General features: G+C 39.6%; 2 protein-coding genes across 10 annotated transcripts in view; one reads left to right on the plus strand and one right to left on the minus strand.

Annotated features, from left to right (window-relative positions):
• The first annotated feature begins 65 nt into the window (after positions 1-65).
• noc3l (NOC3-like DNA replication regulator) lies at positions 66-11,921 on the plus strand. Of its 4 annotated transcripts, none has more exons than XM_066693618.1 (22): positions 66-261; positions 637-841; positions 1,402-1,525; positions 1,964-2,121; positions 2,240-2,293; positions 2,521-2,651; positions 3,016-3,177; positions 3,278-3,371; positions 3,472-3,647; positions 3,859-3,987; positions 4,519-4,650; positions 4,733-4,813; positions 5,111-5,211; positions 5,375-5,447; positions 5,542-5,605; positions 5,723-5,794; positions 6,021-6,202; positions 6,440-6,568; positions 7,075-7,172; positions 7,807-7,891; positions 8,025-8,154; positions 11,538-11,921. In XM_066693618.1, exons 1-21 carry the CDS (start codon positions 253-255, stop codon positions 8,151-8,153), a joined length of 2,388 nt encoding a protein of 795 aa, XP_066549715.1. In that variant the 5' UTR covers positions 66-252; the 3' UTR covers position 8,154; positions 11,538-11,921. The 4 variants fall into 4 exon arrangements, with proteins under 4 accessions (XP_066549715.1, XP_066549714.1, XP_066549716.1 ...); XM_066693617.1 differs by having other exon boundaries at positions 11,545-11,921; XM_066693619.1 differs by lacking the exon at positions 11,538-11,921 and adding an exon at positions 11,342-11,433.
• plce1 (phospholipase C, epsilon 1) overlaps positions 8,702-27,543 on the minus strand; it is an 84,345-nt gene continuing 65,503 nt past the window's right edge. For 2 of the 6 annotated variants that reach the window (XM_066693615.1, XM_066693611.1), the window contains 23 exons: positions 27,314-27,470; positions 26,920-27,042; positions 26,200-26,336; positions 25,781-26,019; positions 25,629-25,690; positions 25,035-25,200; positions 24,787-24,894; positions 24,465-24,581; positions 24,116-24,274; positions 23,382-23,511; positions 20,505-20,626; positions 20,262-20,379; positions 19,563-19,694; positions 18,883-19,179; positions 17,652-17,815; positions 16,894-17,155; positions 16,189-16,307; positions 15,626-15,754; positions 14,633-14,827; positions 13,545-13,706; positions 13,129-13,347; positions 12,809-12,920; positions 8,702-11,701 (listed from right to left, as the gene is read on the minus strand). In XM_066693615.1, coding sequence (XP_066549712.1) covers positions 11,526-11,701; positions 12,809-12,920; positions 13,129-13,347; positions 13,545-13,706; positions 14,633-14,827; positions 15,626-15,754; positions 16,189-16,307; positions 16,894-17,155; positions 17,652-17,815; positions 18,883-19,179; positions 19,563-19,694; positions 20,262-20,379; positions 20,505-20,626; positions 23,382-23,511; positions 24,116-24,274; positions 24,465-24,581; positions 24,787-24,894; positions 25,035-25,200; positions 25,629-25,690; positions 25,781-26,019; positions 26,200-26,336; positions 26,920-27,042; positions 27,314-27,470 — 3,605 coding nt within the window. In that variant the 3' untranslated portion in view covers positions 8,702-11,525. Of the gene's footprint in view, positions 11,702-12,721; positions 12,921-13,128; positions 13,348-13,544; positions 13,707-14,632; positions 14,828-15,625; positions 15,755-16,188; positions 16,308-16,893; positions 17,156-17,651; positions 17,816-18,882; positions 19,180-19,562; positions 19,695-20,261; positions 20,380-20,504; positions 20,627-22,789; positions 22,832-23,381; positions 23,512-24,115; positions 24,275-24,464; positions 24,582-24,786; positions 24,895-25,034; positions 25,201-25,628; positions 25,691-25,780; positions 26,020-26,199; positions 26,337-26,919; positions 27,043-27,313; positions 27,471-27,543 lie in introns of all 6 variants that reach the window. The other 4 variants (XM_066693612.1, XM_066693610.1, XM_066693614.1 and 1 more) reach the window with 4 other exon arrangements.

A 27,543-nucleotide genomic window follows, 5' to 3' on the forward strand; every position in this document is an offset into this window, starting at 1 on the left:
TCCTGGCCGCTGGGTGGTGCTCTGTGGAAGAGAAGCGGCTCTTCTGCAGCTTTACAGCAACTGCTTCCTGGTTCGCTAAGGGGCACACGTGTGTGTTTTTATTTGCGGAGAAACGTGATGCTGTTACACTATTGTAAAATGTAAAGTTTCTATGTAGTTATCTTACTGCGTTGTCAAATCATAAAATATATAAAAAAATATCTTTGCACGATATTATTCGACAAGATCTTTGCTAAGGACGCGTAATACAAAATGGGACCGGTAAGTTTATATCTGATTATTTTTTAATAACGAATACAATGACTTTTGGCTTTTATAATTATTTTTAATTGAAACGCTGAGTGAAATAGTTATACACCCGACCTGCAGAGCTACTGTGAGATTGCAACTTCGGTGTTTTTAAATATTAACTATTTTCTATATTTCTAGATTCTGTAATGTCCTTGTCAGTATTGCATAGTTCTTGCTAAATCTGTTATATTGATTAAGATATGAAAGGCTGTCCATGTAATAATGAAGAAAAACTTGAACTACGTCCATCCATGCTACAACTTAAACATGCTTTAGGTTACACAGATGCATGCTTTATTGTTATTATTATTTTGTTAATTACATTTTCATATTTGTCCTTAACAGAGAAGGAGTAAGAAGAGAGCACCCAGCTTTCGTAAGTTGCTTAAAACGAGCAACGTCAAGCTTGAAAACAAACTGAAGAACCGACAGTTCAAGCAGCAAAGCACCGCAAAGAAGTACCGCAAGGAGCAGAAAAAGCTGCGCCAAGCCCTGAAAGATGCCTCCACCAGGACCCCCGAGCCCCTGGAGCGGTACAAGAAGAAGCCGGGTGAGGGCTTTTCTCTCCGGCTACACGTGTAAAGCAGTTGTTTTCCAGGTTGCTGTCCATTCAATTACTGAGGAGAACTCCTCTGCATATCTGGTCCAATGCAGGCTCCTGTTGGGTAGATAGACAGCAGTGAAAATACATATGCCATACAGTAATGCATGCTGATTTGCACACCATCATTTATTTCGGCTTTTACCTTACCTGGAATGGCACTGTTTGTTCTGGAGCGTTGACTGCATGTTTTACTGTTAGCATTCCCTTTAATTTCTGATTCAATCAGGTATTTACTTTGATTAGATTACTTCCCCACAATTCACACAGACAGCACTTCCAAAACGCCCCCAACCCCCCACAAAATATAATTACATTTAAATCATATATTACTGAGGCTGTGAATAAGTATACCAGCCTAGTAATACATTTTTATGGGTATTGTTTGTTTTCAGAAATAAATAATAGCATGTTATGCATGTCAATAGCATGTCTGGTCAGCAGTGCGGGGCTCCCAGTGCCCTGTGAAATGTGACTAAATGTGCCTGTGTGCTCTCCTCAATGAACAGAGGATGAAGAGGAGGAGGAGTTTGAAGAAGCCCTCCCAGTGGATATGATGGAGGAAGATGACCTGGAGCAGATGAGGGAGATGGCCCAGAAGGCCTCCTTTCTCACGAGAGACCTCTCTTCCTGGTAACAATGCTTTGCACTGAATGAAAAGTCTGCCACCAGCACCCCTGTCTCTTTTACGATCACATGGGACAGCTTAGATATGGCTGCACACCACTGCTATCTTCTAATACATTTACAAGTCGCCTGATGTAATCTTATTCCTTCCTTGAAGCAGTATTAAATGTTCAATTTAATAATCGGCCTGAAAGCTGAGTAATCTCAGACGTTCTGGTTCACTTAATCTTTTCTTTCTGGGTACTTTTGTTAATGTAGCATAATAACACCAGCTTTCACGACAGAGGTAAATGCAGGGGGATGAAAAGCTTTTTGGCACCGTTATCTGTAACGTACAATATACTAACACAGCCATAAAAAATACTGACACATCAGTTAATTGTGTTACTGGAATGCAAATCGAAATACAAGTAATTTGCTGTCTATCTCCACTTTACATTGCAGTGAGCCAGTTCATGCCAAGAAACGCAAGCAGGACAATGTGCTGGGGCAGTACGAGAAGATGCCAAGAAAGATGCAGAGACTGCAGGAGAAGGAGGTCATTCATCTGCTGCCAATCAAAGACAAAACGGGCATTATCCCCCAGACCATGGAGAAGCCAGGTGAGGAGCAGTCTCCATACTGCTGATTTCCACTCAAGTTATTGTATTAAGCATGTCAAATTCCATTTTTATACATCTTTGTTATATGTAAATATACGTTTTTTTTTTTCTTCTTCAGTGATTAAGAAGGAAGAGGATGAGGAGGTAGAGGAGGAAACTCATTCTGAAGAAGGTAAGTAACACAGTGTGTCATTTCTGGTCGGTCTGTCAATCAGTTCGTCACCCCACCAGCAACGCAGACTGCCGCTGTAGGTCAGATATAAGGTCAGATATAATTTGCCCATGAAAGAACCTAATTTTTGGTTCTGCACACCCTACAGCAGCCCAGTAGCCAAGCGGCTGGTGAGAAACGAAATGTGCAGCCACGGTTTCATGCAGAATAATGTCTCTCTCTCTCAGTGGAGGTTCTGGAGGCCATGCCTATCCTCAGCACACAGGAGTTGCTGGTCCTGCGCAGAAATAAGCTGGAGGAGAGGAAAGGGCGCATCGCGGAGCTGGGGTCGGCCATCTTGTCAGATCCTGTCAACAATGTACGTGCTTTTGTCTTTTCTTCTTCATAGTGAAAGAACCTGGTTTGTTTTCACCTTCCATTGCCGTTTCTGAAGCAAATGCTGTGAGAGTAAAGAACGTTTTGTGTGCCCATCCTTATGGTATCAGAACTCTTCATAATGGGCCAAAGCGTCCAACTCTACATGGTCCTGTTAACCAAGCCACAGACAAGATAAAGACCTGTTTAAAATTATATACAGATATTTCCCAGGAAGAGTGCTCTTCTGGTGGGAGTTGGACACAGTTGGAATGGTTCATGTGATTATTTTTCGCGGTGGTTATCATCGCTAGATTCAGTGCACTCTCTGGAATACACGGTGAAGGTTTCCTCCTCCTTCTCCCCAGATCAAGAAAGTGAAGGAGCTGCGCTCAATGCTGATGGAATCCGACCCTCATGTTGCCGTTACAGTGCGAAAGCTCGTCATGATTTCACTGATGGAGGTCTTTAAGGATATCGTGCCGTCCTATCGCATCCGGCCCTTGACTGAAGCAGAGAAGGGCACAAAGGTAATCCCTGCTTGGGGTTCACGTTTCATAGTTACATATTTAAGTAACTGGAATGCTTTTTCCATTTACACACTGAATGCCTTGTTCTTTTTCGAACCAGGTTAAAAAAGAAACGCAGCAAATGCGCGAGTTTGAAGAGGGCTTAGTGAGTCAGTACAAATTCTACCTGGAAAATGTGGAGCAGACTATCAAAGGTAATTTAGTTGTAATAGAGACATTGAACAAAAATACAAATGCGGATGTGGAATATACGATTGTCTTGGACTCTGAACTAATGCTGTGTTTTCTCCAAAGACTGGAAGCAGATGAAGAAAAAGAAGAGCGATACTGTTTCACTGAAGTCATACAAAGGCCTGGCAGAGGTGGCGGTGAAGTGCGTCTGTGAGCTGCTGGTGGCTTTGCCTCACTTCAACTTCCACAACAACATCATTGTAGTGGTCGTACCCCTCATGAACGACAATTCCAAAACGGTGAGTTGGAAGTATGAAGCCTATCTGGATAATAAGTACATATCATTTAAATTGTGTCCCGGATTTGTATAAATAAAATATTAAAGGTAGAAACCTCATGTCTAATTATTCATCGAGTCAGGGCAAATGGGCCTTGTATCAAGAGTATATTTAAAAAGGGAAATACAAACATTCTTTTTAATCTACTTTTTGTTTGAATTGTTCTTGACAGGTGTCTCAAATGTGTTGTGAAGCAGTGCGGAAAATGCTTAAACAAGACAAAGTGGGCCAAGCTTCCCTGGGGATGGTCCGGGTCATCTCTGGTGTTGTTAAAAGCAGAAACTATGATGTTAAACCAGAGGTAAGAACCTTTTAAGTGATGCTTATCTATAATTTTAAGCATTTATAACTTGGTCTAAGATTTCTCAGTTATGAAACAGAGCTATTAATGGAATAGACAACTCCTGAAACACTTTTATTGAGGGAAAAGCATTTTATAACCTGAGCTTATTGAAAGGTAAACAGTTGCAGGAGGCTGAAGTAGCTGGGAGAGGAGTCCAGGGTGTGATTGAGCACTTGATATCTGTCTCCTGATGAAGCACTTTCTGTTGAGAGTAGCTAAGGCCTTTCAAACAATCACTGGACAGCGAAACAGTCATGAGTGGCCTCTTAGTGCTAATCAAGCAAAAGGGAAAGCAGATAATCAAACACAAAAGTGCTGTGTTTGGTGTAATGTCCTTTTTTTTAGCTCCACTGACTGTCACAATATTTTAACTTCCTGAACATCATAAACGGGACTCTGTGTGTAGAAGTAAACAAATTGCCCTCATATTTCAGGAACAATGGAAGTCAGTTTTCTGTTTTATTTCGAATTTCTGTCCGACAACGACAGGTGCTGAAGGCTCTCCTTTGTCTGAGGATTAAGGAAGTGGAAGTCAAAAGAGATGTCGAAGACGTGGCACCCAAGAAGAAGTTCATGACCTTTAAGGAGAAGAGGAAAAATCTGTCAAGGATGCAGAGAAAGGTTTGTGTTCCCCCCCGTAGGGTGTGAGAGCTGACAGACTGAAGCGGGATCTTGCATCAGCTCACCCCTGTTTCTCTCGCAGTGGAAGAAAGCCGAAGAGAAGCTGGAGAAGGAGCTCCTGGAGGCAGAGGCGTCTGAGAGCAAAGACAAGAAAATCAAACTGGTGGGTGTTTAATTGCACAGTGCAGAGTGTAGTGTATGTGCCTGGGCTATTAATGGGTGCATTGTGAGCTGAATAATCGGAAAAGAATGTAGGAAATATTTTTTCTGTCTTCACGTTCAAAATCAGCCTCAGTTCAGGTAATGATATCCTGAACATTTTCACTCTGATGTCTTGTGTATGAGGTGTTATCTGAGCCTTTTTAGATTGTCATCAGCTTAACCACAGCAAACTGATACTAGATCGTGTCGGTTCACATTTTTCTCTTACGACGTGTTTCTCCTCTGCTCTCCTCACCAGCACACAGAGACCCTGAACATCGTGTTCCTGATCTACTTCCGAATCCTGAAGAAGGCCCAGAAGTCCGTCCTGCTGCCCACCGTTCTAGAAGGCCTTGCAAAGTAGGGATTTTCTTTTTGTCAAGCATAAGAAGTACATCTGCTGTAGTATGCTTCATGTTGGGCCGTGAAACTTTCTTACCTTACAATTCTTACCTTTGCTGCACGTTTTTGAGTTTAATTTCGGATCATAATCCTGTTGTGAATCTTTCCTTATTGACAACAGGTTTGCCCATCTTATAAATGTGGAGTTCTTTGATGATTTGCTGATGGTGCTGCATGGTCTTATTGAGTCGGGGGTGAGTGAACTGTTAGGCTTTGTCAATTTTTCTAAAGACCTACTACACATCTGTAAGATACACCCTTCTTAATGATTTTCTTGTTATTTTAAAGGATCTAAACTACAGGGAGAGCCTCCACTGTGTTCAGACTGCCTTCAATATCCTCTCCGGTCAAGGTAAATCATGGCATATATATGTGTGTGTGTGTGTATATATATATATATATATATATATATATATATTCATTAACAAAAAAACGTCATGCTTAATAAGTGTGATTTGTGTTGAAACAGGTGACGTCCTGAATATTGACCCATTGAAATTCTACACACACCTCTACAAAACACTCTTCAGATTGCATGCAGGTAGGTCATATGTTTAATTTATTGTCACAACCTCATCCCTCCTGTATGAACCTGTATGTTTTTTTTTTTTTTTACATGTTAAGGAGGTTGGTCAGCAGCTGTGAAAATGCACAATAGGCGTCCATGACATAAATAGTCTAAATAAGATTTTGGTCTGAAAACGCATTGAGTCTCTTGTTGATTTCAGTTGCACTGTGTGACACACAACTGCGCTTCCTTTCTTCAGGATCCACCAACGAGGACATGCTCATCGTGCTGCAGTGTCTGGACACCATGCTGACGAAGCGGAGGAAGCAAGTGACGCTTCAGAGAGCCTTAGCTTTCATCAAGCGCCTGACCACCGCCTCGATGCACACACTGCCCAACTCCACCATTGGCATCCTGGCATCCAACCGGGTTCTGATGCACGTCAGTACCCCAGTGATTTATTTCAATTAAAGGCTGTCATTTTGTAAGGAATTATTTGATGCATTAATAGAAAAGTGCAAAATCACTGTAGTGTTTTCAGTGACCTTAGAGTAAGAAAAATCACTTGACACCTTTCCTGTAGAAATGTTTAATTCCCTTTATAAGCATAGAACAAAAAGGCAATTAAATATAGATTTATTTGTCATGCATGCATGCATTTTTTTTTTTTTAATTCAGACCTTCCCAAAGAGTGATATTTTGCTGGATAACGAGTCCCAGGGCAGTGGGATTTACATGCCGGAGTTGGATGAGCCCGAGTACTGTAACCCACAGAACACGGCCTTGTGGGAGCTGCACACACTGCAGGTAGGTGTTCAAAAAATAAACCAGAAAAGATCTTTGGCTTTAACTGATAATTGCAGTCAATAGAATGGTTTCAAATACTATTAGAAGTTAATAGTTTAGTTTGTTATGGAAGGCATATTGAAAGTGTTATTTGATCATTCCTGAGGTGCACAGTTCATACAATATTGGCAGGTTCTGGAGAGGACAAAGACTTTTGATGATTCAGCTCATCATAGTATCTGGATAAGAACAATTTATTTGTGAAGTGTGTTTGGCTGTCCATTCTTCTGCTGAGAGAGGCAGATTCAATGTTAGGATTCTTAATACAAATTACTAAAGTGTTCAGGTCTTGCTGACTGGAAAGAAAAGGTTAAAAACCAGTCCTGTGGTATATTGAATCAATAAATCCTACTGCAACAGAGCCAAAACCCTGGAGAACTGAAAAAAGACAACAAAACACAAAACCATTAACAGTGTCAGTGTCTGTGAGTTAAGTTATCTGCTGTGTTTTCTGTTGCTTCTTCCAGCGGCACTATCACCCCACCGTGAGGAAATACGCCGCACACCTCTTGGCTGGAGCTCCCTCTGAAGGATCGGGGGCTCTGAACATGGAGCTGAGTAGAAAGTGAGCTTTATTATTTTGTCTGTTTCCTCCTCACAGTTTACCCAACATTGTCATTGTGCTGTAGCTGGTAAATATATAAACATGGGCTCTCATCATGTTTTCAGTGCACACAGCTGGACATAAACAAGGATGTAATGATAGATGTAGGGACCAGGAAAACTCACAATTTGAATGCTTCCCGTGAATTTTGAATTTGCATTGTAGTTATATTTTGTAATAATCCTCACTTTCCCCGTTTTAAAATGACAAACACTATAGTTTAGGGCACTATATCAGTGTTAAACAACCTGTTTCTATGTGATCATTTGTGAATTTAATTGAAAAATGCTATTAATTTACCTGGACCCTCCTCATATGTTCAAAAGTGAACACAAGTGCTTCAGTTTCTCTGAAAATTAAGTTAATTATGGTCTTATTATGAAGAAACCTCATTGTAGATTTAATGTTTACAGTACTGGAGTCAATCTGTCATTCATGTATTGGTTTCCATGGACAAGTCATTCAAAAAAGCTATCTAAATAAAACTACTCTAAAGATTATTTGATAATTAATTAAAGTGCATTGATTTGACATCTGTTTCTGGCCAGTTGATTTTTGCAGGGTCTTTATATTATATTAATGTATTTTTTTGTAGGTCAGCAACTCAACTATTTCTGGACTACAGTGTGAAAGGAATGGTTTTCAACCCTGCGGTGGCTGCACCTTCATCCAAGAAAAAGGTCAGTTTTCTCCTGATTATATCTTAGAGTACTTTTAATATCTGGGATAAAATGCGTGCTCTTCACATGTTAGACTCTTCACCCGGTTTTGGTAGCTACAGCTTTTAATTGAGTTGTTTTTTCTGAATTTCAGGATCGTTTCACAATAGGAGATGCTTTTCTTGATGCCAAGTTAAAAGAACAGATCGACTGTGCTCTTGCAGAGGCATCCTGCCCCACCGATGCAGATTTTGCAGCACATCTGAGAAGCGTTCATGGATAGAGTGAGTTACATTTATGCAGTTTTGCTTTGAAGGATGTCAAGAAAAGCACCACAGCCTTACCCATCTATCAATTAAGGACACAAAGACTGCAGGACATTGTTTAAGAAGCATCGACCTCAACTTGAGCTAAAATGTATAAACAGAGCTCACTCCCAACATTTTTTTTTCTACATTTCATGTTAATAAATTTTTTTAATACTGAATCTATTCTGAAAATCCATATGATTATTTCACATTTCAGTTAGAAACTCAATTTTAATTATACCTATAGAGAGAATGCCATTGCGTGTGTGTGTATTGTAGTGTTTTCTGTGCAGTTTAAGGCTGTTGAATTACTGACTGCAGCTTATTCTAACTACTTGGAGATGGTTAATGTCATAGAAAAGCCTGCAACAGGAAAGCATAGTTCAGACTTTCTAATGATCTTAACACTCCAACCAGAGACTGTAAAGGACTTAACTTCTACAGTAAACACAGAACTGCTAGACATATGAAAACCACTGACTTACTGCACTGTTAAAGAAAAAAAAAAACATTAAGGCAAATATACTGAACATCAAAGCATTTATTACTTAATATGGTACAAATTTGATTTTCGTCTTCAAGTCACCAGCAATAAAGTAGTCTCTAAAACAAGTTTTCACATAAATAAACTATACAACATATGGTTTATGGTACATAAAAACTTGTACGTTCACATATGTAGGAAAAATTATAACTACTAAGGAAGGAAAAATCAATAATTGCACCAAGTTACAAAAATGGCCTTAAAAGCTTAATACAGAGGTAAGGACTACGAAGCTTAAGATGTCACTGAAATTGTTTGAAGCAAATGTAAAAAGGATGTTAAAAAAAACAATTATAAACAGTTTACTTATTTTTCCTATTTCTTTTTAGGAATTGTTACATAAGTAATCAATAAAGACAATTCTCCTTTTGTGTAGACAAAAAAATTTTAAATACATTTTTTAGAAAATAAAAATGTAACATTGTAGTGACCATCCTGCACGTGGCAGTTCAAACTCAAAGCTTTAAAATCATGTGGACACATAAAATAGTTACAAATTGAAATGTATTCATACATGTATGAAACAATTGCGTGGTGGTAAGTTTGTATGATATACAAAAACATCTAATGTAATACACATGCTTCTCTGAAACACACAACCCTTCACAATATAAGGACAGTGAGCTTTACATAAATGCAGGTGCTTGTGTAGAATCAATGGATCATCAATGGGTTGTATAAAGACTCTTACAATATCAATTACATAGAATATTCTGATCTTAAATAATGTTAATTTCTACAACAAAACAACTTAAAAATAATAAAGTACACAAGTTATGTACACATCTGATAAAATATACAGCCAACCAGGGCCTTAACATCCAATAAGTTAAAACTATGTTTAAATAACGTTCTCTGTTGTGATTGTGTAAAAGGTGGAGCGATGGCTGGAGTGCGAGTGTTCTAGAAGCTTGAAGACACAGAATTCTAACTGTTCTTATTGCAGCCTATGATCTATCAGTGTATAATGGTAAATATTATTTTTTGTGGACTGTGAAAAAACAAATGTCTGAAGGTACTTGGGTTACTGAACATTGAAAATTATACATCACCATCGACCAAAGGAAATGTCTGGTAAACGTATACAAATGAACACTGTTTTATGATGCACTCAATTTACCACAAAGTATATCATCTCCATTGATTGAACCCAGTTTTATACTGGCAATATAATAATGCCCATCATAAATTGCAGACTGTATTCTCGTAATATCGCTAGGTTGGTGTCTTAATGTTTGTTAAATACAATTTAAAAAAGTAAATCAAATTCAAGCTTATTTCAAATACAAATATTTCCTTATTGTGTAAATAAGACAAGGTGAACACAAATAGCACTGTCCAGGACTAATATTATCCCATACAGATCAGTTTTCTAAAAACAAATTCATATTGCAGTCTTTTCAGGGAGCCGTTAATACTTTAAATAAATTAATTGCTTAACCTGGTATGGGATGGGATGGTTTGCGTTTTTGTGAACAATGAGCATCTTCTATTGTGAAAGTGCAGGTTTAAATTCTGGCAGTTGTCTGTGATCACAAAAATAGCAGTGAATAATACATTCACAAATATTTAAACGTTAACATATACTGAATGTTCAGAATACATCAATATCTAGTCTCTTTCTTCATGCAGTTTGTACAAATGGTACAATGGTGATTCTTCAAGTAAGTTTCACCCTTGCAACTAGGAAATGAGTGTATAAATCCATTCCTATTTATAACACTAATAATTACAAAACTTTTTTACTACTATTGTAAACCCTATCATATTTGTATGTAAAACTTAATTTTTTAGGTGGTGAGGATGTTTACAGTTGTGAATGCTAGTCTTCAAGACATTTCTGGCTTAGGGTCTTGGACAATAAGCTATCGATATGCAAAAATGGCTGAAAACCCTTCTCTTGCACACATCTCATGTTCTTAGAGGGCTAGTTAATATTGACTAAAAAAGCATCAGAATTAACATGGTTTCACAAAACAAAAGCTGAAGATGTCCATTAAGTGGCATCAACAGATGATGAACAATGTAGGTACAGACTTCGAAAATAGCAACTGTTTCTTTTTCTCCAAACCACACAGGCTACCAGTTTCTACAACACTTGAATATTACAAGAGCAGCTGAGTTGAGCACTGTAGACACCCTTACAAGACCACAGCTGATATTCTGTAATGCCTGATGCGATGTAATGCCAAAGAACTAGCAAACAGCAGGATTTCATTAAACTGCCGTGAAAAAGCCAAGTGACAAAGTGCAAAACAATGTTCATGAATCAAAGAATTTCTCAAATACTTAATACACATTACGTACAGTACGTCTCAAACTGGGCTCACTGAAAGGGACTAACAAGCCAGCTTGTTCTTCATCCCCCCAGTGACCCGTAGGGAGTAGGGCTCCAGCGTTGCTATAATAAAACAGACATTCCTGCCCTGCAACGCATGTGACTTTAATTCGATATAATTAAATCACATTCATATGTGAATACACTCAAATCATTTTGATAAATACTGATCAGAATTTTGGTTTCCCAAATGCCATTTTTTTCCCCCGAGCAGGAAAAAGAGGAGGCCTGAACAACCAAATATTGAGCAGTAACCACTTATTAAAATCCCACTCTCCCAGCCACCATGTGCACATCACTCACGGATATCGTACCTCAGCATCGTCTCCGGAGTAAAAGAGCCGCCACACTGCGGCTCGGTGTCTGATGCACGCCGGGCACTCGGGCCAAGACACGGGTTAGAGAATCCCAGCTTTCACCGGTGTCCCGCTCTGTTTTGCACGTGTACCTGCCTCGAGCCCCGACTCATTTGTGCAGTTTCCAGTTTCTCAGCAGAGGGAAGGACCATATGGACGAGGAGGGCGTGCGGTCCTGCAGGGTCCCCCCCACGGAGTCACTGGGCAGAAGGGTCTGGGTGTCCGGCGTGCTGAGCTCCACTGAAGCCTTGGGTCCACCCGGGACGCTTCCTGCAGGCACACTGACTGCATGAGGAATGGATTTTACTTAATACAAAAACATTTATTCTCCATGAAAAAAATTACTTAAATCTTCACTGTTTTAAGGGCTAACAATTCAGGCACAAATATGCCCCCCTGTATGTAAAACAATGTAATTCACTAATTTGTTACATGTGATAAATATTATTGGTTTAACTCTACATATGATCTATTTTCCACTATAATAAATTATTCAGGGAATCAATGCTCTTGTTTTTAACTTTTTGTCTGTCTTTCGTGTAATCTGAGAGCTCCAGTCTATGTAGGAATAGCGATTGCAGGACATTTTTAGGATGCATTATTACACAACCATGCTGTTAATGGCATTTCAACAATCCAAACAATCTTGTATAGTATCTTCGGAATGATCGGATCTAGTGTCATTGTTCGCCATCTACAGCTTTTTTCTTAACAGTCAGCTTTAGCTTTCATTGTTTTTGTTTTTAACCTATAGATATCTATTATGAAATGATCCAGTTGTTTGAGATAAAATTCTTCTTTACCACGAATGCAGTAGTCACACTCAAAGGGTCTCAAAAGGAATCAAAGGTCTACTGCTTCCTTTGAAACTTTATAACATGCATCCTAATAGTCAATACACCTGCTTTCATTGCAAAGGCACTGACATGAATACATACAAATAAACAAAACAGAAATTACTTGTGTTCTAACAATATGATCCATTAATTAGATTACCAAAGGCAAATGAATTTGAAAAGTATTCCTCTCAACTGAATGACTCAGCAAATTGTGGTACTAAAACCAGTCTTTGCACAATGCATCTATTTAATATTCAATAAATTATATATATATACACACACACATATTACAATATCTCATAATGCACACAACCATTTCATTTTCTCATATAATTATAACATTTTAAATTGTAAAGAGATGAGCTATGATTCAACATATGAATGTATGAAGTCAATGTCAGTTAAACCTCTGTTAACTTCATCACAAAACATTCACTTTTGAAAAGGTTTTTTTTGCAAGCCATACCTTAAAGGGACTCAGTGCAAGCACTCCAGTGATGTTACTCAGAAGCGTCACTCAAGTGCAAACTGCATGCAGCTCTCTCATCCTTACTGTGCGGCCCCTCTGAGCTCTGAGACGAGCCTCGACTCTGCTTGCCAGACTTGGTGAGCTTCTTCAGTTCGCTGGCAAATGAGATCCCTTTCCTCTTGTCGTCACGAGCGGTCTGGGAACAGAGACACCTCACTCAGCTACGCCAGCGTCATTAGCCACATCGGCCGATTTCACAGGAGTGGGACTCTGACCACTACAATCAATAATCTAATCGAGGGCAAATCTTGACAACTGGAAACCAATGCAAACATAAAGCGAGTGTTCTGTTCAATTCTCCAGCCGGGTCGCTGAGTGGTCAGTTCTTGTTGCTTGTTGCTTACCTGCACTTGTTCCTTGAGCTTGAGGATGAACTTCCCTGCCCCTTTCCACCTGCTCTGGGCCTGGTAGACGCACTCTTGGTCGAAGAGAACGCGCTGGAATGGTTTGGTCGTTGACGCTCTCTTGTTCGCGGGCTCTTTGACAACCTCTTCCATCAGCACATAGTCACTGGGGTTGGGATTGCTCAGGATGCTGCAGGAATACTTAGCCTTGCAGAGCGCCTGCAAACAGGAGGAGAGGAAAGGCTTTTGATACATTTACCATTGACCTGCAGCAAACCTTAGAGAAACATGGGGTTGCTTATATGTTGACATGACAGGACAACACTCACACTCGTGCTTGTTTTAGATTTCTTCTTTTTTCGCTCTCGTGCAAACCACCGCATGTGTTTTGTGCAACGCAGTGCCCCCCCACTCACCTGCTGGATGATGTCCTGAGCGGTGCTGAAGCGGGGGGCTTTGATGACGGTGCGTGACTGCTCCGGGGAGACATCATGCACCTGCACAAAGAACGTGTCCTCCTCCCCCCCGCTGTTCATCTCCTCCACCCCCTCCATCATAGTGTTCCTCTCGTTCAGATTCTGTGAGGAAACGGACACACGTGGTTTTAACGCAGCTCAGACATGACAGTGAGATGAACACAAATAATACACGGGAGCAGAGCTGATAGTGTGGTGTGACTTCTGTATGTTCGCTGGCCAATAACATTTGAAATGGTCTTTAATACCGTAAACATTGGGGTAGGTGCTACTTTCAGTAAAGTATACTGTACATCATAGAATGGCATAGTAGTCCACTGTATTACACCAGAGCTACAGTCTTCATGAGCAGAGTGTATGCCTTTGAGACGGCCATCTAGGCAGTGGCAGTTGCTTGCACAGCGTTTGCACCTGCTTGACGTACAACGACAATAAGGCCTTCTGGAAAATTGATGTATCCCATCTGGCAGATTGCTGATACCCCTATTTTCTGCCATTATTTAGTGTTGATTCCAAGTTTCCAGCTTCTGATGCTGGTATCGTTGAATGTTTAGCCAGTATGCAAGTGCCTCTCGGACTCTTTACCGAGGAATACTGGCATAACATGTTTCTTTCATGCCCTAGAAAATCTGCCGTCAGTACACATGTCAACCACCAGAGGGCACACCATGCACACAAAGATTTGGCCCATAAGTTACTTTTCAAACATTAATATGTAACAATGACAATACCCAATTCACAATCTACATAAAATAGTTTTAGGTGTAAAATTTGAATTTACCTAAGCAGATGCTTTCTTACTCACTACATGCAAGAGATTCCTAATCACGGGGGAACTACAGTGCCCATTTAATTTTCGCATAAAAACCTCTAACTCAAAATGTGTTAGTATGATAGAGAAAATTGTATTTTAAACAAACTTAGGATAATGTCTAGCTACTGGAGCCAAGCGTTTGAACTATAACCACAATCATGGGAACTGTTAAGTGAAACTACATTATTTCTTGGAAGCGATTAAGTAGACTGACTTCCTCCTTCGTCTTGAGGCAGATTCTTCCCACATAGCCCTCCTCTGGGAACCAGCTGTTGAGCACTTTGAGAATCTCCTCCTCGGGCCCAATGGCTCGCTGCACTGGCTGCTTCTTGGTTTCACTCTTCTCCTTGGACAGGAACACCTTCTCCTCTGACAGGAAGTAGTCTGATGTCTTGGCAGAGCAAAGTAACTGTGGGAAACAAACAGCTTAATTGGGAGCCGAACCACAAGCAGCAGCAGGAATCCGGCTCCCAGACACAGCTGTATGTTGCAATCATACATAATATAGGGTAAAGTTTCTGCTACTCTTTATTGTCAGTTTTTTGTTTTTTAAATCTAAATGAATCAAACCATCAAGAGACCATATGCCTAACACACATTAGTGCATTTGTATCACTCTGAATCATTGAAAACTGAGCTCCACTGTGTGAAAACATTCACAACACAGACATTAATACTCCTTCAGATTTGTGATGGAGATTTATCCATTACAAATATGACTGGTGACCTAGACAGAACAAAAAAACAAGAATCCACTCCCCAGAGAAACACGGTCAAAGCTCAGCTGCACTCAGGTTTCAGTCCAAACCTTTTTTTTTTTTTTTTAATGCCTTGAAAATAGTCAATTCAAAACAAAGTCTGCTTAGTCATTCCTAAACTAAATTTCTAATGCACTAGTGATTTTATTTATAGTTATTTCGGGTTCACATTAAACAGCACTACGAAGCTTTCAATTTTAATTAGGAGAATAAAATTTGCTTTACTTTGAACTTCCTGCAGCAATTTGGGATGATACCATTTCTGCTGAAGATATTCTTTAAAATAAATACAGACTGGTGGAGGTGGAAACAAACCACAAACAAACAAACAAACATCATCTCAAACTGAAGCAAAGCAGGCTTTTGAAGGTCTTTTTCCACACGAGGAGTTAAGCCTCGTGCTGCGCTCTCTCTTGCCCTTCCTGAACTGTGTGGTGAGCGAGACTCACTGTGTGGAGGAGCTGCCCCGCCGTGGTCTTCTCACTCACTGACAGCACGGTGAAGGGTTCGGGCCCTGGCGCTCCATGGACGGTTACTTTGAACTGGGCCGCTGCTCGCCGCTCCTCTGTGCTGAACAGCTGAGGTGCATTTGGGTTTAGACATAAGAAGAAAGACGGTTGAGGGATATTTGTATTTACTCTAGTATTCAGAGGGGTAATGTTTCCTTAATATAGGACAACTACAATTCCATATCAGATTGTTCTTTACTTCCTGCTTCCTAACATAAAGTAACTTGTGGCAGATAAACATTAGTCTTGACAATTCTCACAAGATTTATCCTGAAGTGATGATTTCCTTTGGGAATAATGGGGGTTAGACACTTCAACAGTAAATCTGAGAAGAAAAACGTTCTGCCAAAAGTTCAGTAAAAGAAAAAGATACAGGAAGAAACTAGATTCAAATTCTAAAAATGTATCTTCCTGACTACACTGTCTCAATGAATTAAGAGTTTAAGTAACAGAAGATGCAAGCTGCCAGTAGGAACTCAAAGTTTACACAAAGTCACACTTACCATAGAAGCAGGAACAATATTTCCACTGGAGTTCTCCTCTGTTCTCCGGCTGTATATGAAGAGACTGGAAATCTCCAGGGGTTCATTGTGCAGATTCCTCAGTTGTAAATGTCTGTACCCTAAAACAGCAGTGACACGCAATTATTAACGTACTGATAAGAGATGCTTTAAAAAGTATTTCAGACAGTGACACTGTGATGTTTCACTGGTCTGAGAGCAGAGACTGCTGTTCATTATTACGGCGGTGAATTGTATAATTACTAATTTATCTAGCAGGGCTTTGTTGATCGTCTCTGAACAAAATCAATCGGTCAAAAAGACACTGTTGTCTGATGCCAAGTAGGAAACCAATTGAAATACCGGACTAAAATGCTGTTAGACCGAGTGGAAACAATGCACTGTATGAGCAGATACTACAGAAGGAGTTAGGCATGATTGGAATTAGCGTCTGGAAGAATCTGTGGAAATTGGTTCGGCAGACCACCGCGATAATGACAACATTGCAAAGAGGTTACTCAGGAATCTGTGGCTCATTGTGTTATTTCATCTATAGTCAATGTTGTTAACTAGACTGCTGTTTATTCTGTTTTTGACACATTCTCATTGGTGGAATTTAGATATAGTCTATAATCTATCATATAAAACTTGGAACCCAGATTACTGACCAATTTAAACAATTTGACAAACTTAAGGTTGAGAACCAACCTCTTTTCAAGGCCTTCAGGGGAATGATCCTCTGGGCGGTGACCTGTGAACTGTTATTCTCCACCACAGCGAAGCGGATGAAGACCATGTCCTCGAAGTACACGTGGAAGAGGAAGGGCTCGTTCCACATTGGGTTGAGTGTGTTGCGATGGATGGGTTTCGTTCGGAAGTGGTAAGAGTCTACAGGCATCCCCAGCACATCAATTTCAATACAGGGGCTTCCGGATGTGTTGCTGGGACACACGTTCTGACCTGAAACGATCTACGAAAAGGATAAAAACAATTCATTCAATGAGGTGTATACAGTTCATTATTTTGCACTCCACTATTGAATCTTCTATAGATTTAAATAACAGGAAACAACTTTTACTTTAAATCTAAATAGGTACTAATGACTTTCCAGTTTTGTTTGCCAAAAATTCCAAACCACCTGTGAATTAATATTCTGCTTGACAGTTTTAAAAATTCTGTTTCGTTTCATTCTCAACCATGCACTTGAATAATCAAACCTGCTTTTGGTTGAGTGTTATGACATGGGCCTTCGAACCTAAGCTGAAACTATTAAAAATGGTATGAAATTCTACAGATGAAACTAAGAAATTCTGGCGTATCACATGGTGTCATTCATTAGATAAATAATCCCTGATCTCGGTGATCGTATATAGTAATCTGTAAATCATATTTGGTGATATATGTAGTGTATCCATAATTGCTTTTAAAAACGATTAAGACTGAACAAATCATATTGTTCTACTCACTGTGAGAGAATACATGGTGGGAGCCATGCTTTCCACATCTCTTTCCAGAGGGTAGAAGTTCTGGTACATGGGGCAGTTTCTGTCCCACAGCACAGGGGGCTTCAGCACATACCCACAGCCCCCATTGGCTTCAAACATCGCAGCATTCAGGTGCATGGGGAGATCTGTTGAATAAGCAAGGCCAATGCATTACAGATGTCCGCAATAGTGTTCACCCGGAACAAGGACCACAGGGATGGCAATGGCAAAGCACAACATACTTTGAGTTGAAATCAAATCTTTATTATATTTAACCATGTTCTAATCTGAAATATTTTTAGGGGATAAAAAGATGAGTAAATATAAGACCTGACATGCAGCACAAACAGTATTTCTAATTTCTAATTTGTTTATTTTGATTTCCAATTAATTATGGGTACATATACCAATATGTTTCATTGTGTGGAGCTACTGAGGAAATACAGGGTCTTTTTCAGAAAGATTCTGATGCTTATTGAAAACTGCTTATTAATGTACTACTTAAGCCTCTGGAATATATATTTTTACTGATCATCCAGGTTAAACAATAATTTACAATGATGCAGGGAAATGTAAATGACTTGTAACTGAACTTTGCAAGGTTTAGGAGGCCCCTTAATGACATTAAACACTTCAGACCACTCCTATATTTGATACAAACCAACCATATTCCTAATTATTAATGCAGAGTAAACAGGGCTTTCAAAATATTATTTCCTGTATGTCCATTAGGTGTTTTAAACAGACTCAATTTTAAGGATTTAGATGTATTTAGTTTCTAGGTATGGAATGCTGTGTTGGCATGGACATATGGAAAAATACGTTCTTTTCACATTCGAGAATCTCAGGTTTGTAAATTTGTGAGGAGAAAAGAAATTAAAGAAAAACATTTTAAGCATATCACAAATTGTGTGCAGTGTTCAATATCTACCGGACTGAGATGTGTAAACTTGCTGTCTGCTGCCAGAGTAGAAACAGATGCTTCCGAGTTGGAAGGAAAAAATTAAACATCACCAATCAGTTTTTTTTTTTACCCAAATTTCTACAGAATGCGCAGTGAAAAGACCTAGCTTTTAAATTTCACATGCAATTTACATGTTTGACAAGCTGTGGTCAAAGAAGATGGGAAAGGTTTGCAGTGCAATACATACAAATCTTAAGTATCCTTTTAAAAAATCCCATGAAAACTAATTCTGGCAGAGTAATCCCTTACCATCTGTCTGGTAATTGAGAGCCACCAATTGGATGCCATGGAGCCAGAAATTCAAGGGATTGGGGTTGGCAGAATCTATGCGAGTGGCAGCAGGGTAGGTTCTCAGCAGCTGGCAGGTGGTGTGCTGAATCAGCTTCTGTGAATATCTCCGACACAGGCGCTTGGCAGCGTTCTCGTTCACGGAAGAGATGTGATAGCACTTTGGAGTTCGTATGATGGCGCTGAGGGAGGTGTTGGGGCTCACGAGGGGGGGGGAATGCTCCTCCCAGCTGGTTCGCATCCCATCAAATGTACCTCCTGTGCACAAACAATCCAAGAGCACACAGAACGCTATATTATATATCATGTATAATTTGTAAAATGATGTTTTTAAAATACACCAGGGACAATTGTTTTTACTATGTTGGTAAATGTAGGAATCATGTGGCCCAAGTACCAGGGCAGAATTTTGCTATTCAATTTCCTGCTCATACACCTTAAAAAATGTTTGAAAATGTTTTAAACATACATTTTGCAGTCTGTCAATAAATGCATTTACACTCCGAAATGTTGTTCAACAGGTATATAAGAATGATTAGTATAGCAATATTAGGAAATGTTTGCATGCATTGGCAACTTCGTGTGTGTTCTTTAGACTTGCTTTTCATAGACAAGACATCATGCAGATGAAATAGTTTTACCTTTTCCAGATCCTCTGACCAATGTCATGGCCTCCCCAGGGCTGGCTTTACCAGGATTAGTGCCAAAGATGGACTTCCTGGTCTTTCTCTCTTTTCCTCTGCCAGATGCCGACGGAGTGAGAGTTGAAAGGCCTGTTTCCCACACACAATTACAGAGAGACGTGAGCACAAGGCCAGGGCTGCGGGGCATTACTTTTTCCAAAAAATTTTTCCTTGTTGCTCTTTCCTTGGGAATTCTCGAGTTTCGGCCCGGGCACCTGCCTGACTGAGTTTCTTTTCCACAGTATTTGCAGAAAGTCTTTCACCATGTGTGATCAAACTGATGTAATTCAAGTCATTGATAACTGGCACAGGGTAATTAAGATTGTAACTGCAATTTAATCTGTAAAAGAGCCCAGCGTTTCACGACGGTATGAAACTCGTACACATGTAAGTGGGTGCAAGCCTTTTATGCAACATCCATGAAACCACATCAGCTCACTCATATAACTACAAACAAATGTCTCTATTGATCAAATGAACTGAAGAAATAAGATTTGTTTTTTAATTACTTCCTAGAAGATAAATCCACAAAAATAAACCACCTTGTTACATGCTGATTAGGAAATAAATAAAACAAATCCCTTGCCCCTGTAAGCTCATACTTAAATATTTGAGTACACCGATTGGCATTCATGTGAAGAAAGACATGGTACAGACCCGGGAACTTGACAGCTTGGCAGTATATAATCAGATCCGAGAGTTCCTGTGCAATCTGTCTGCTCTCCTTCTTGTTTTGTGGAAGATAAAACTCTTCCCCCAACTCCATGTCGAAAATCTGAATTAAGGGGATAAAAACAGTCAGCATGAACAGCACAAACAACAGTGGTGACTATTTTGCTTTCACTGACGAAAACATGTAAATAAAATATATAATAACAGCAAAAAAAATATTTGACCCACCTTTCCTTTACTCTGAGTCACACAGTCAGCTTTCTTTATCCTCTTTGGCATTTCATCGCTGTATTCAAACTGAAATTTATCGCTCGATGATTTCCCCTCTGGTCGATCATCAAGTATATTATCTGTTCAACAGGGAACAGCCTTCTGTAAGTGTGAGTTAACCTTTTTATTACCATTTTACTGAGTTAGGTCAAAGGTATAGAAGAAATACATTACCAAAACTGAAATATATTATCATAAGCAGTAATACTTGAAATGAAGGGAATTACCAAAGTTTTTTTGGGCGGCAATTTTATTAACCTGAAACCATTTTTTTAATAATTTGTAATTCCCAAAGTATAAAAGCATTACTGCTATTATATGTCAATGAAATTAAAATAGGCAATTGCTTTTTAAAATTGCATTTCTCAAGCATTCATTACTGGTGTGTTGGTTTTAGTGTTCCTCTGCAAGGAGATGCATAGTTTTGTACAGCTTATTACTATTAGCTTTCCACGTGGTGCACTGAGACATTGCTGGCCATGACATGGCAGTGAGGTAAAAGCCAATGCCATTAGGTTTAGCCATTAGGTTTGCAGCTTCCTCGGTCATTGACACATAATTGAATTGAACTGCGGAAGATGAACTAATTTCAGTCTAAGTGCAGGGGACTGTATTTCCCAAACAACACCAATCAGACTGAAATGTGTCCAGTCTTCAAAGGTACATTCAAAAGCAACACAGTGATCTCAGAAGGACAAAAATGTCTGGCTCTCAGGCAACAGTTTCTCAGGTCTCCATGGCACTTCAGTGGATTCAGGTTAGTGGGAGGCCAGGAACACTAAAAGTGTGGCAAAATCCTAAAATCTGTCTTTAAAATTGTACATTCATGCTATACTGCCCTTAGTGTTATGACACGTTAAACAATTAATGCATTTGTGCATCTCTATCACCTATAAAAGTATTTAATAGACTTGAACAATAATGTGCATACAGAATATACATCTACAGACATATTCTATATAAGATTATCCCAATCAATATAATTGTATAACTACAAATACAAATCATGACCTTCATTTATACATTTTAATCAAACAGTTGTGTCTTAGAAGCTGTGTACCTGTGGTGAGATAATTGCACAAAGGCATTATTTCAATCTAAAAAAAATATACACATTCCTTGATTTCTGGAACACCGTCATCCCATTATATATGGTGGAGTCTTAAAAGCAACTGGTTGCGTACTGCAGATGTATTCTCAAGAGAGCAGTAAAAATACTTCAGTGTTAGTTTTAGAAGGAGAGTGCAGGGCCTGAGAAACCAGATGTCTTTGTTTGTTCTGATGAGCAATCGACATTAACAAGGTCACAACATTTCAAAACACAGCACTGATGGGAGTAGCCTGTATACATTACACTGCCCTGTGTGTATTTATAACCAAGATTAAAATGTTGCATTATGAAATTTTGTATTTTGATGAATGATTCCTATCACATTCATATTTCATGAAACAGTATATTATAAAGTATTTCCTAGATTGTATTCCTTTCCCGTGTCTTTTTACGTGACTGTTCTACCGACACTATTCTGTCCAAACCATGAGAACAAAAGATCAAAACTAGGTGCCCAATGAAATAAACATCTACCAAATGCATTCAAGTGCATGGTGTATTTTGTACGAGACACAAAGCTCTACTGAAGACTGCATATATCACAAGTGACAAAAATCTATTTTTCAGGAAGGGAAGCAAAATATTTTGAGTCAGTTTGTTTTGATCATTACAATCTGCCTGCTCCTCTTGTCGATCTCTTTCCAGTTTTTAGTTATAGACAACAGTGTGGGCTTTAAAAACCATTGCGGCTGAAATTTTGAGCAGTAGGTTTGTACAAATAAATTAATAGATGTCAAAATTCTTTAAACATCGTCATTCTTTCTAGAGGTTGTCCAAACCTTATTCCACAGGAAAAGTATGTTGTTACAGCCACTTTATTATAAAGATGATATTAAATTAAATACTTTGAATAACTGGCCTGTGGATATTGGCTTGTACAGCACAGACACTGAGGTGATCTGACAAGATCTATTATCTGGCACACATTGATACAAACCTGATGCTTCCAAAAGACAAAAGGCAAAAATAATCTGAATTCTTTAAAAGATCCATTCTTGTTCTGCACTACGGATTAAGTCATGCAATGCGTATTAATGCTAGACAGCACAGATGAACGGTATGAATTGACTAGACAGTTCGATTACTGGTGAAGGCCATGCAGTGAAACTGGCCAACATAGAGAGGCTTTTACCTTCCTGGCCATTAGAAGCAGGAGAAGCAGTAAGGACATCAGCTACAGGGAAACAGTCAGACAGGGAGTAAGAGAAATGAAGACGGACAGATACTGCATACCTGGAAGTAAAACCAGCTGCAAAGAGAGGTTTTACTCTGATGATGTACAATGTAGAAGGTAGGATGAAGAATTAATGTTGCATTAGATAAGGTTTTCAAAGCCTAATATCAGTTGTGATTGTTAATGAGATGATACAACAAATTAGCGATGTTCAGTCAGATTAATACAATGAACCATTTATGCATTACAGATCTCGTTTAATATACATCGATAGAGGTCAGAGATCAAAATCATATCCTTGGAAAAAAAAAGGCAGCCATTCAATAATTGTTTCATAGTCCAATTATAAAACAAAGCATGATGTTATTCTGAAAAGTACAGATCGTTGGTTCACATCTTCATGAATAAAAAATACAGTTTCAAGTGACATTTCATTCCAGAGATTGATGATGTCAGAGTGGATGAATGTACATGTAGCATAAAAAAAAAAAAAAGTATTTCCCATGGGTTTTCAAGAAATGTATGTAAATTAGCCAGTGTTTCTCCTCACCGTCAGATAGAGATTCGTAATCATAGTCATATTCGTCGTCCTCCTCCTCCTCCTCTTCGTTGGTACTGGGAGAGCTGCCCGTGGGCGTCCCGTTGCTCGCCTGGGCCTGCATGTGTGCCAGCTGGTGCGCCTAAGCCAAGAACCAGAGTATTAATAACCCAGAGGAACCTGTCACACCGGCCTGGCCTCTAATCAACGCTGCCTACAAAACAGTTTTCAAACACAGCCATCTAAAAGAGCAAGTATTGACTATACATTTACAATAAGATTTTTGCAGTTTCAACATGATTTTACTGTTGTATTACCATTGATTACGGTAGCTTTTCTTCGGTTCAATGTGCTTTACTACACTGGAGCATGAGTTAATCACAGTGTCCTATAGTAAACTTTCCCATTACTGTAATATGCAGATATGCTTAATATAATCCATAGGAAAGCATTGTAAAACTACTGTACAACCCCAGCAATAATCTCTTCAAGGTGTTAGAATCTTATGGTGAATTTGCATAGAAATGTCACCACAGGCTGCTACAAGATAACGTGTTTGACCAATGAAAAGAAATGTCTTGGCTTATTACTTAAACTTGCTCTTTCTATGGTTGCATCACCTTTCAAACAGGCAACATAAAAAAGACAAGAATCATTAAATCAATTAGTCATCAATCAATTACAATAACTTATTAAGATCACTGTAGGAACTGAAGATATTTTAGCCCTTTGCGTTTCTAACTTGCCTTTTGCTTAAGAATATCCACTGGTGCCTGATGGGCTTTTAACTTCTTGTTCTTGAGAAGAATCCTTCCCTTCAGTTGCCATGGGGAAGGAAGCAGTGGATCGTCGGAGAAATCGCTTTCAAACAGGAATTTTGTCACCAGTTTGTCCCCAAAAACATTCTTAAAAGCAAGAAAAAAAGACATTCAACACACTCTGCTTCAATCAATATTTCTGAATCTGACAGCAAGAAATATGGTCCATAGGTCAAACATTCTACCTCACATGCGAAAGACAAGGAATAAGAATTCTAAAAGCTCACAATCCAAAGCATAAAGATGATCTTGCTCATCTTTGAAATATTTGAGTTACCTTAAAGATTTCTGCCATCTTGCGTTGCTGAGGCAAGGAACAGTGGTTTTCTATTGACAGAATGACAGGCATCTCTGAGTTCATGAAAGCAGTGCGATTCACAGCTTCCACGACATCCTAGAGAATGACAAAACCGTTTTGACTTTATGAAACATGAATTACATGCTTCATATTTTTCCAACAATGCTAACACATAAATTATGCATTTTACTATCCTTTAATATAGCCATACAGCTCAAATATTATAATATATAGTATATGTGTAGTAGATGTCAATGCCATTGGTATTAATGAAGACTAAGCTGCCACAAAGACCCTTTACCTTGAAGGGGATCTTGGTAGTTAGCGTGTGTCCATGATAAATGATAGGCATGCCATCATCCCCATCCCAGCAGTCCAGCTCCACACTCCTACAGCCCTGCAGAAGCACCTGGAGAAGGAATGGGAAAAACACATTTAAATATATACCTGGAATAAAGATTTTCCCAATACCAAAGTACAGACAAATCAATATGCTTGACAGGTTACTGTGATTGGTTAAACTTCCAAAAACTGACCACCTGATCTCACCTGACTGTAAAGCTCTACAGAAGATTCCCCTTTAAGCTGGTGGCCGGTGAGGTAAGTGTTGTGAGACGATTCGATGTAATAATATGAAAGAGGGTACAGAAGATTATCCATATTCAGTTGGGACTCCTCATTTTCGGAGGCAAAGTTGTCCTTGTCCAATAGGAACCTAAAGAATGATAAATACCCACAGGCACAGTCTGTCTAAGAAAAGCAGTATTCTCACAGACAAAACTTACAGCTCAAACCTCTGGAGAAACAAATATGTATCTCTCTAAACACTTGAAAGAATTCCAAATTAGAAAACATCATCAAGAAACAATTAAACCGTTATCTTGTTTTTCCATTTGTTCCACTTGGACACACAAAGAAGAAATAACACATTAGGCTTGTCTGACGTGCATTCATATAGTTTCCAAAACGAAAAGAGTAATAAAAACCATTTAAAAACTGATCAATGGTATTTTTAAAATTAGTATTTAGGTTTGAGAGCAAACAGTATAGTGTAGCCTGGAAAACACTTTATTGCCCACTGTTAAGCAGCAGGGGTTGAACTGTATTTAAGCAGTTTCTATCAGTTGAAAGCTATACACCTACCTTGCAAAACCCTCAAAAGACATCCAGCCCATCTGGCGCATGCTCAGAGAGGGTTCAAATTTCTGCAAGAGAAAAAATTGACGAATTATATTCAGTTCAATTATGTTCCAATTCCAGTCTGTTAAAACCGCCTCTATGGGCGATGCACACACCTGGATGATGCTGAGGATTTCATCGTAAGTGTGGTGTTCTCCCTGACAGTTGACCAGGAAGTCATTGAGCTGCTGGATGGCCATTCCCAGGACTCCCAGGGAGGCGCTCTCCACCCCGGTGCCGTTGGTCACAATGCTGGCGGCCGCAATGGCGTCCGAAATCTGCTTCTGGTTATCGGACATCTGCTGTCTGGTCCTTATGAAGAGGCCCAGATCAGATCCGTTACGGGTCAGTAGATCTGAGAATAAAGTACACTTTCAAGTACACTTGCTTATCAACATCACAAGCAGAGCTCTCCTCCTCACTACAATACCAGCACTGCCTGCCGAGTCATTTAAAATGCTGTTTTCCTGTGCTGATACACACAAGCACATATATTATTTATTTTAAGAAAAAATATAAAGAGCAAGTAACAAACCAAGGTCGGGCTGCAGTCCACTGATGTTGTCGTCGATCCTCAGGTTGGTGTAGAGGGGAGCCGGTTCTGTGCCGGAGCGACTGCAGGGCACCGCATAGACATCAAACACGTCCTTCAAGTCCTTTCGACTCCGAATGCTGCCATCCATTATGGATGAAAATCAGAGAATGGAAGGAAAACACTTCATCAGTCCACCATCATAGTCATGGTGTTGATCTATGAAAACCGTAAGGAGAAGAACGCGTTCCTGATTTTTTTCCTTCCAGTTCACAATACACAAGGCTTTTCATTAAAATATTCATTATATTCATCTTAAGCATCTCTTTTAAAGAACACCTACAGCTGATTTCACAGATTAGCACTAGACTTGGATTACCCACCTTAAATAACATCGGCCAGTCCGAGACTAGCACTAACGTGGATGTGTTAAACTGGCCCCTAAATTAACAGTTACTATTCCCTCTCTCTGTAGCTGTGGTCATTCATTACTCTCGCTCTCGCTACCAATACACTCTAACACATTCTCTGGCCATCTTTTCCCTTTGAAATCTAGCTTTGTTGTCATCTTTAATCTTTTCTAAGATTTTGAGGGCACTTGGGAATACGACCCCTTGAGTAGAATTGAAGACCCAGAATCGTGAATCAGATTTAGTGTAAAAGCCATCTGTCATTTTCATTGGGGACAAAAATGAAAATGGTGCCAATTAGTGCATGCGTTACCTGAAAGATTTAAAAAGCTCCACAAACTCGGTGAAACTCATGACGCTGTCGGAGATCATGAGGTTCTGGAAGCTCTTCAAGCTGCCCTTCCCTCGGCCATGCCAGCTGCGGCTGCTCCAGGTGCTGTATGGACAGAGGAGAATGACACGGTAGGGCGTCACAATCACGGGGGCTAACACTAAAAACACACAACGTTAAAAGACACTACAACCAGCGATATAAGGGAGAAAATCATTAACAAGGCTTGAATAAAACAAAAGCTGGCTCTGGGACTATATACAGAGTCATGCCTGTACCCATATGCCTGAGTAGCCCTAATGAGACGAACATCAGTGTTATAGTAAACAGTGTCCAGAGAGGGCGAACTCAAGTGCCTTGGGGCTTCCTGACGTACCCTGTCTGGCCCTTATTAGTGGTGGATATGACTGGTGAGGATTGTGGCCGGGTGGGGGTGGAGGTGGTCATGCTGGAAGGGCTGGGGGCACTGAGGGTCGAGGCTTTACTGGACGTCGGAGTCTGAAGCCCAGGAGATCCCAGGGCACCGCTGTCCTCTAAAGGGAGAAAACAGACAGTGTCTATTCTGCAATGTAAATACGTTTTAATAAGGAATAACAGTTTACTTAA

Source organism: Amia ocellicauda, chromosome 20, assembly GCF_036373705.1.
Source record: "Amia ocellicauda isolate fAmiCal2 chromosome 20, fAmiCal2.hap1, whole genome shotgun sequence".
Classification (NCBI taxonomy): domain Eukaryota; kingdom Metazoa; phylum Chordata; class Actinopteri; order Amiiformes; family Amiidae; genus Amia; species Amia ocellicauda.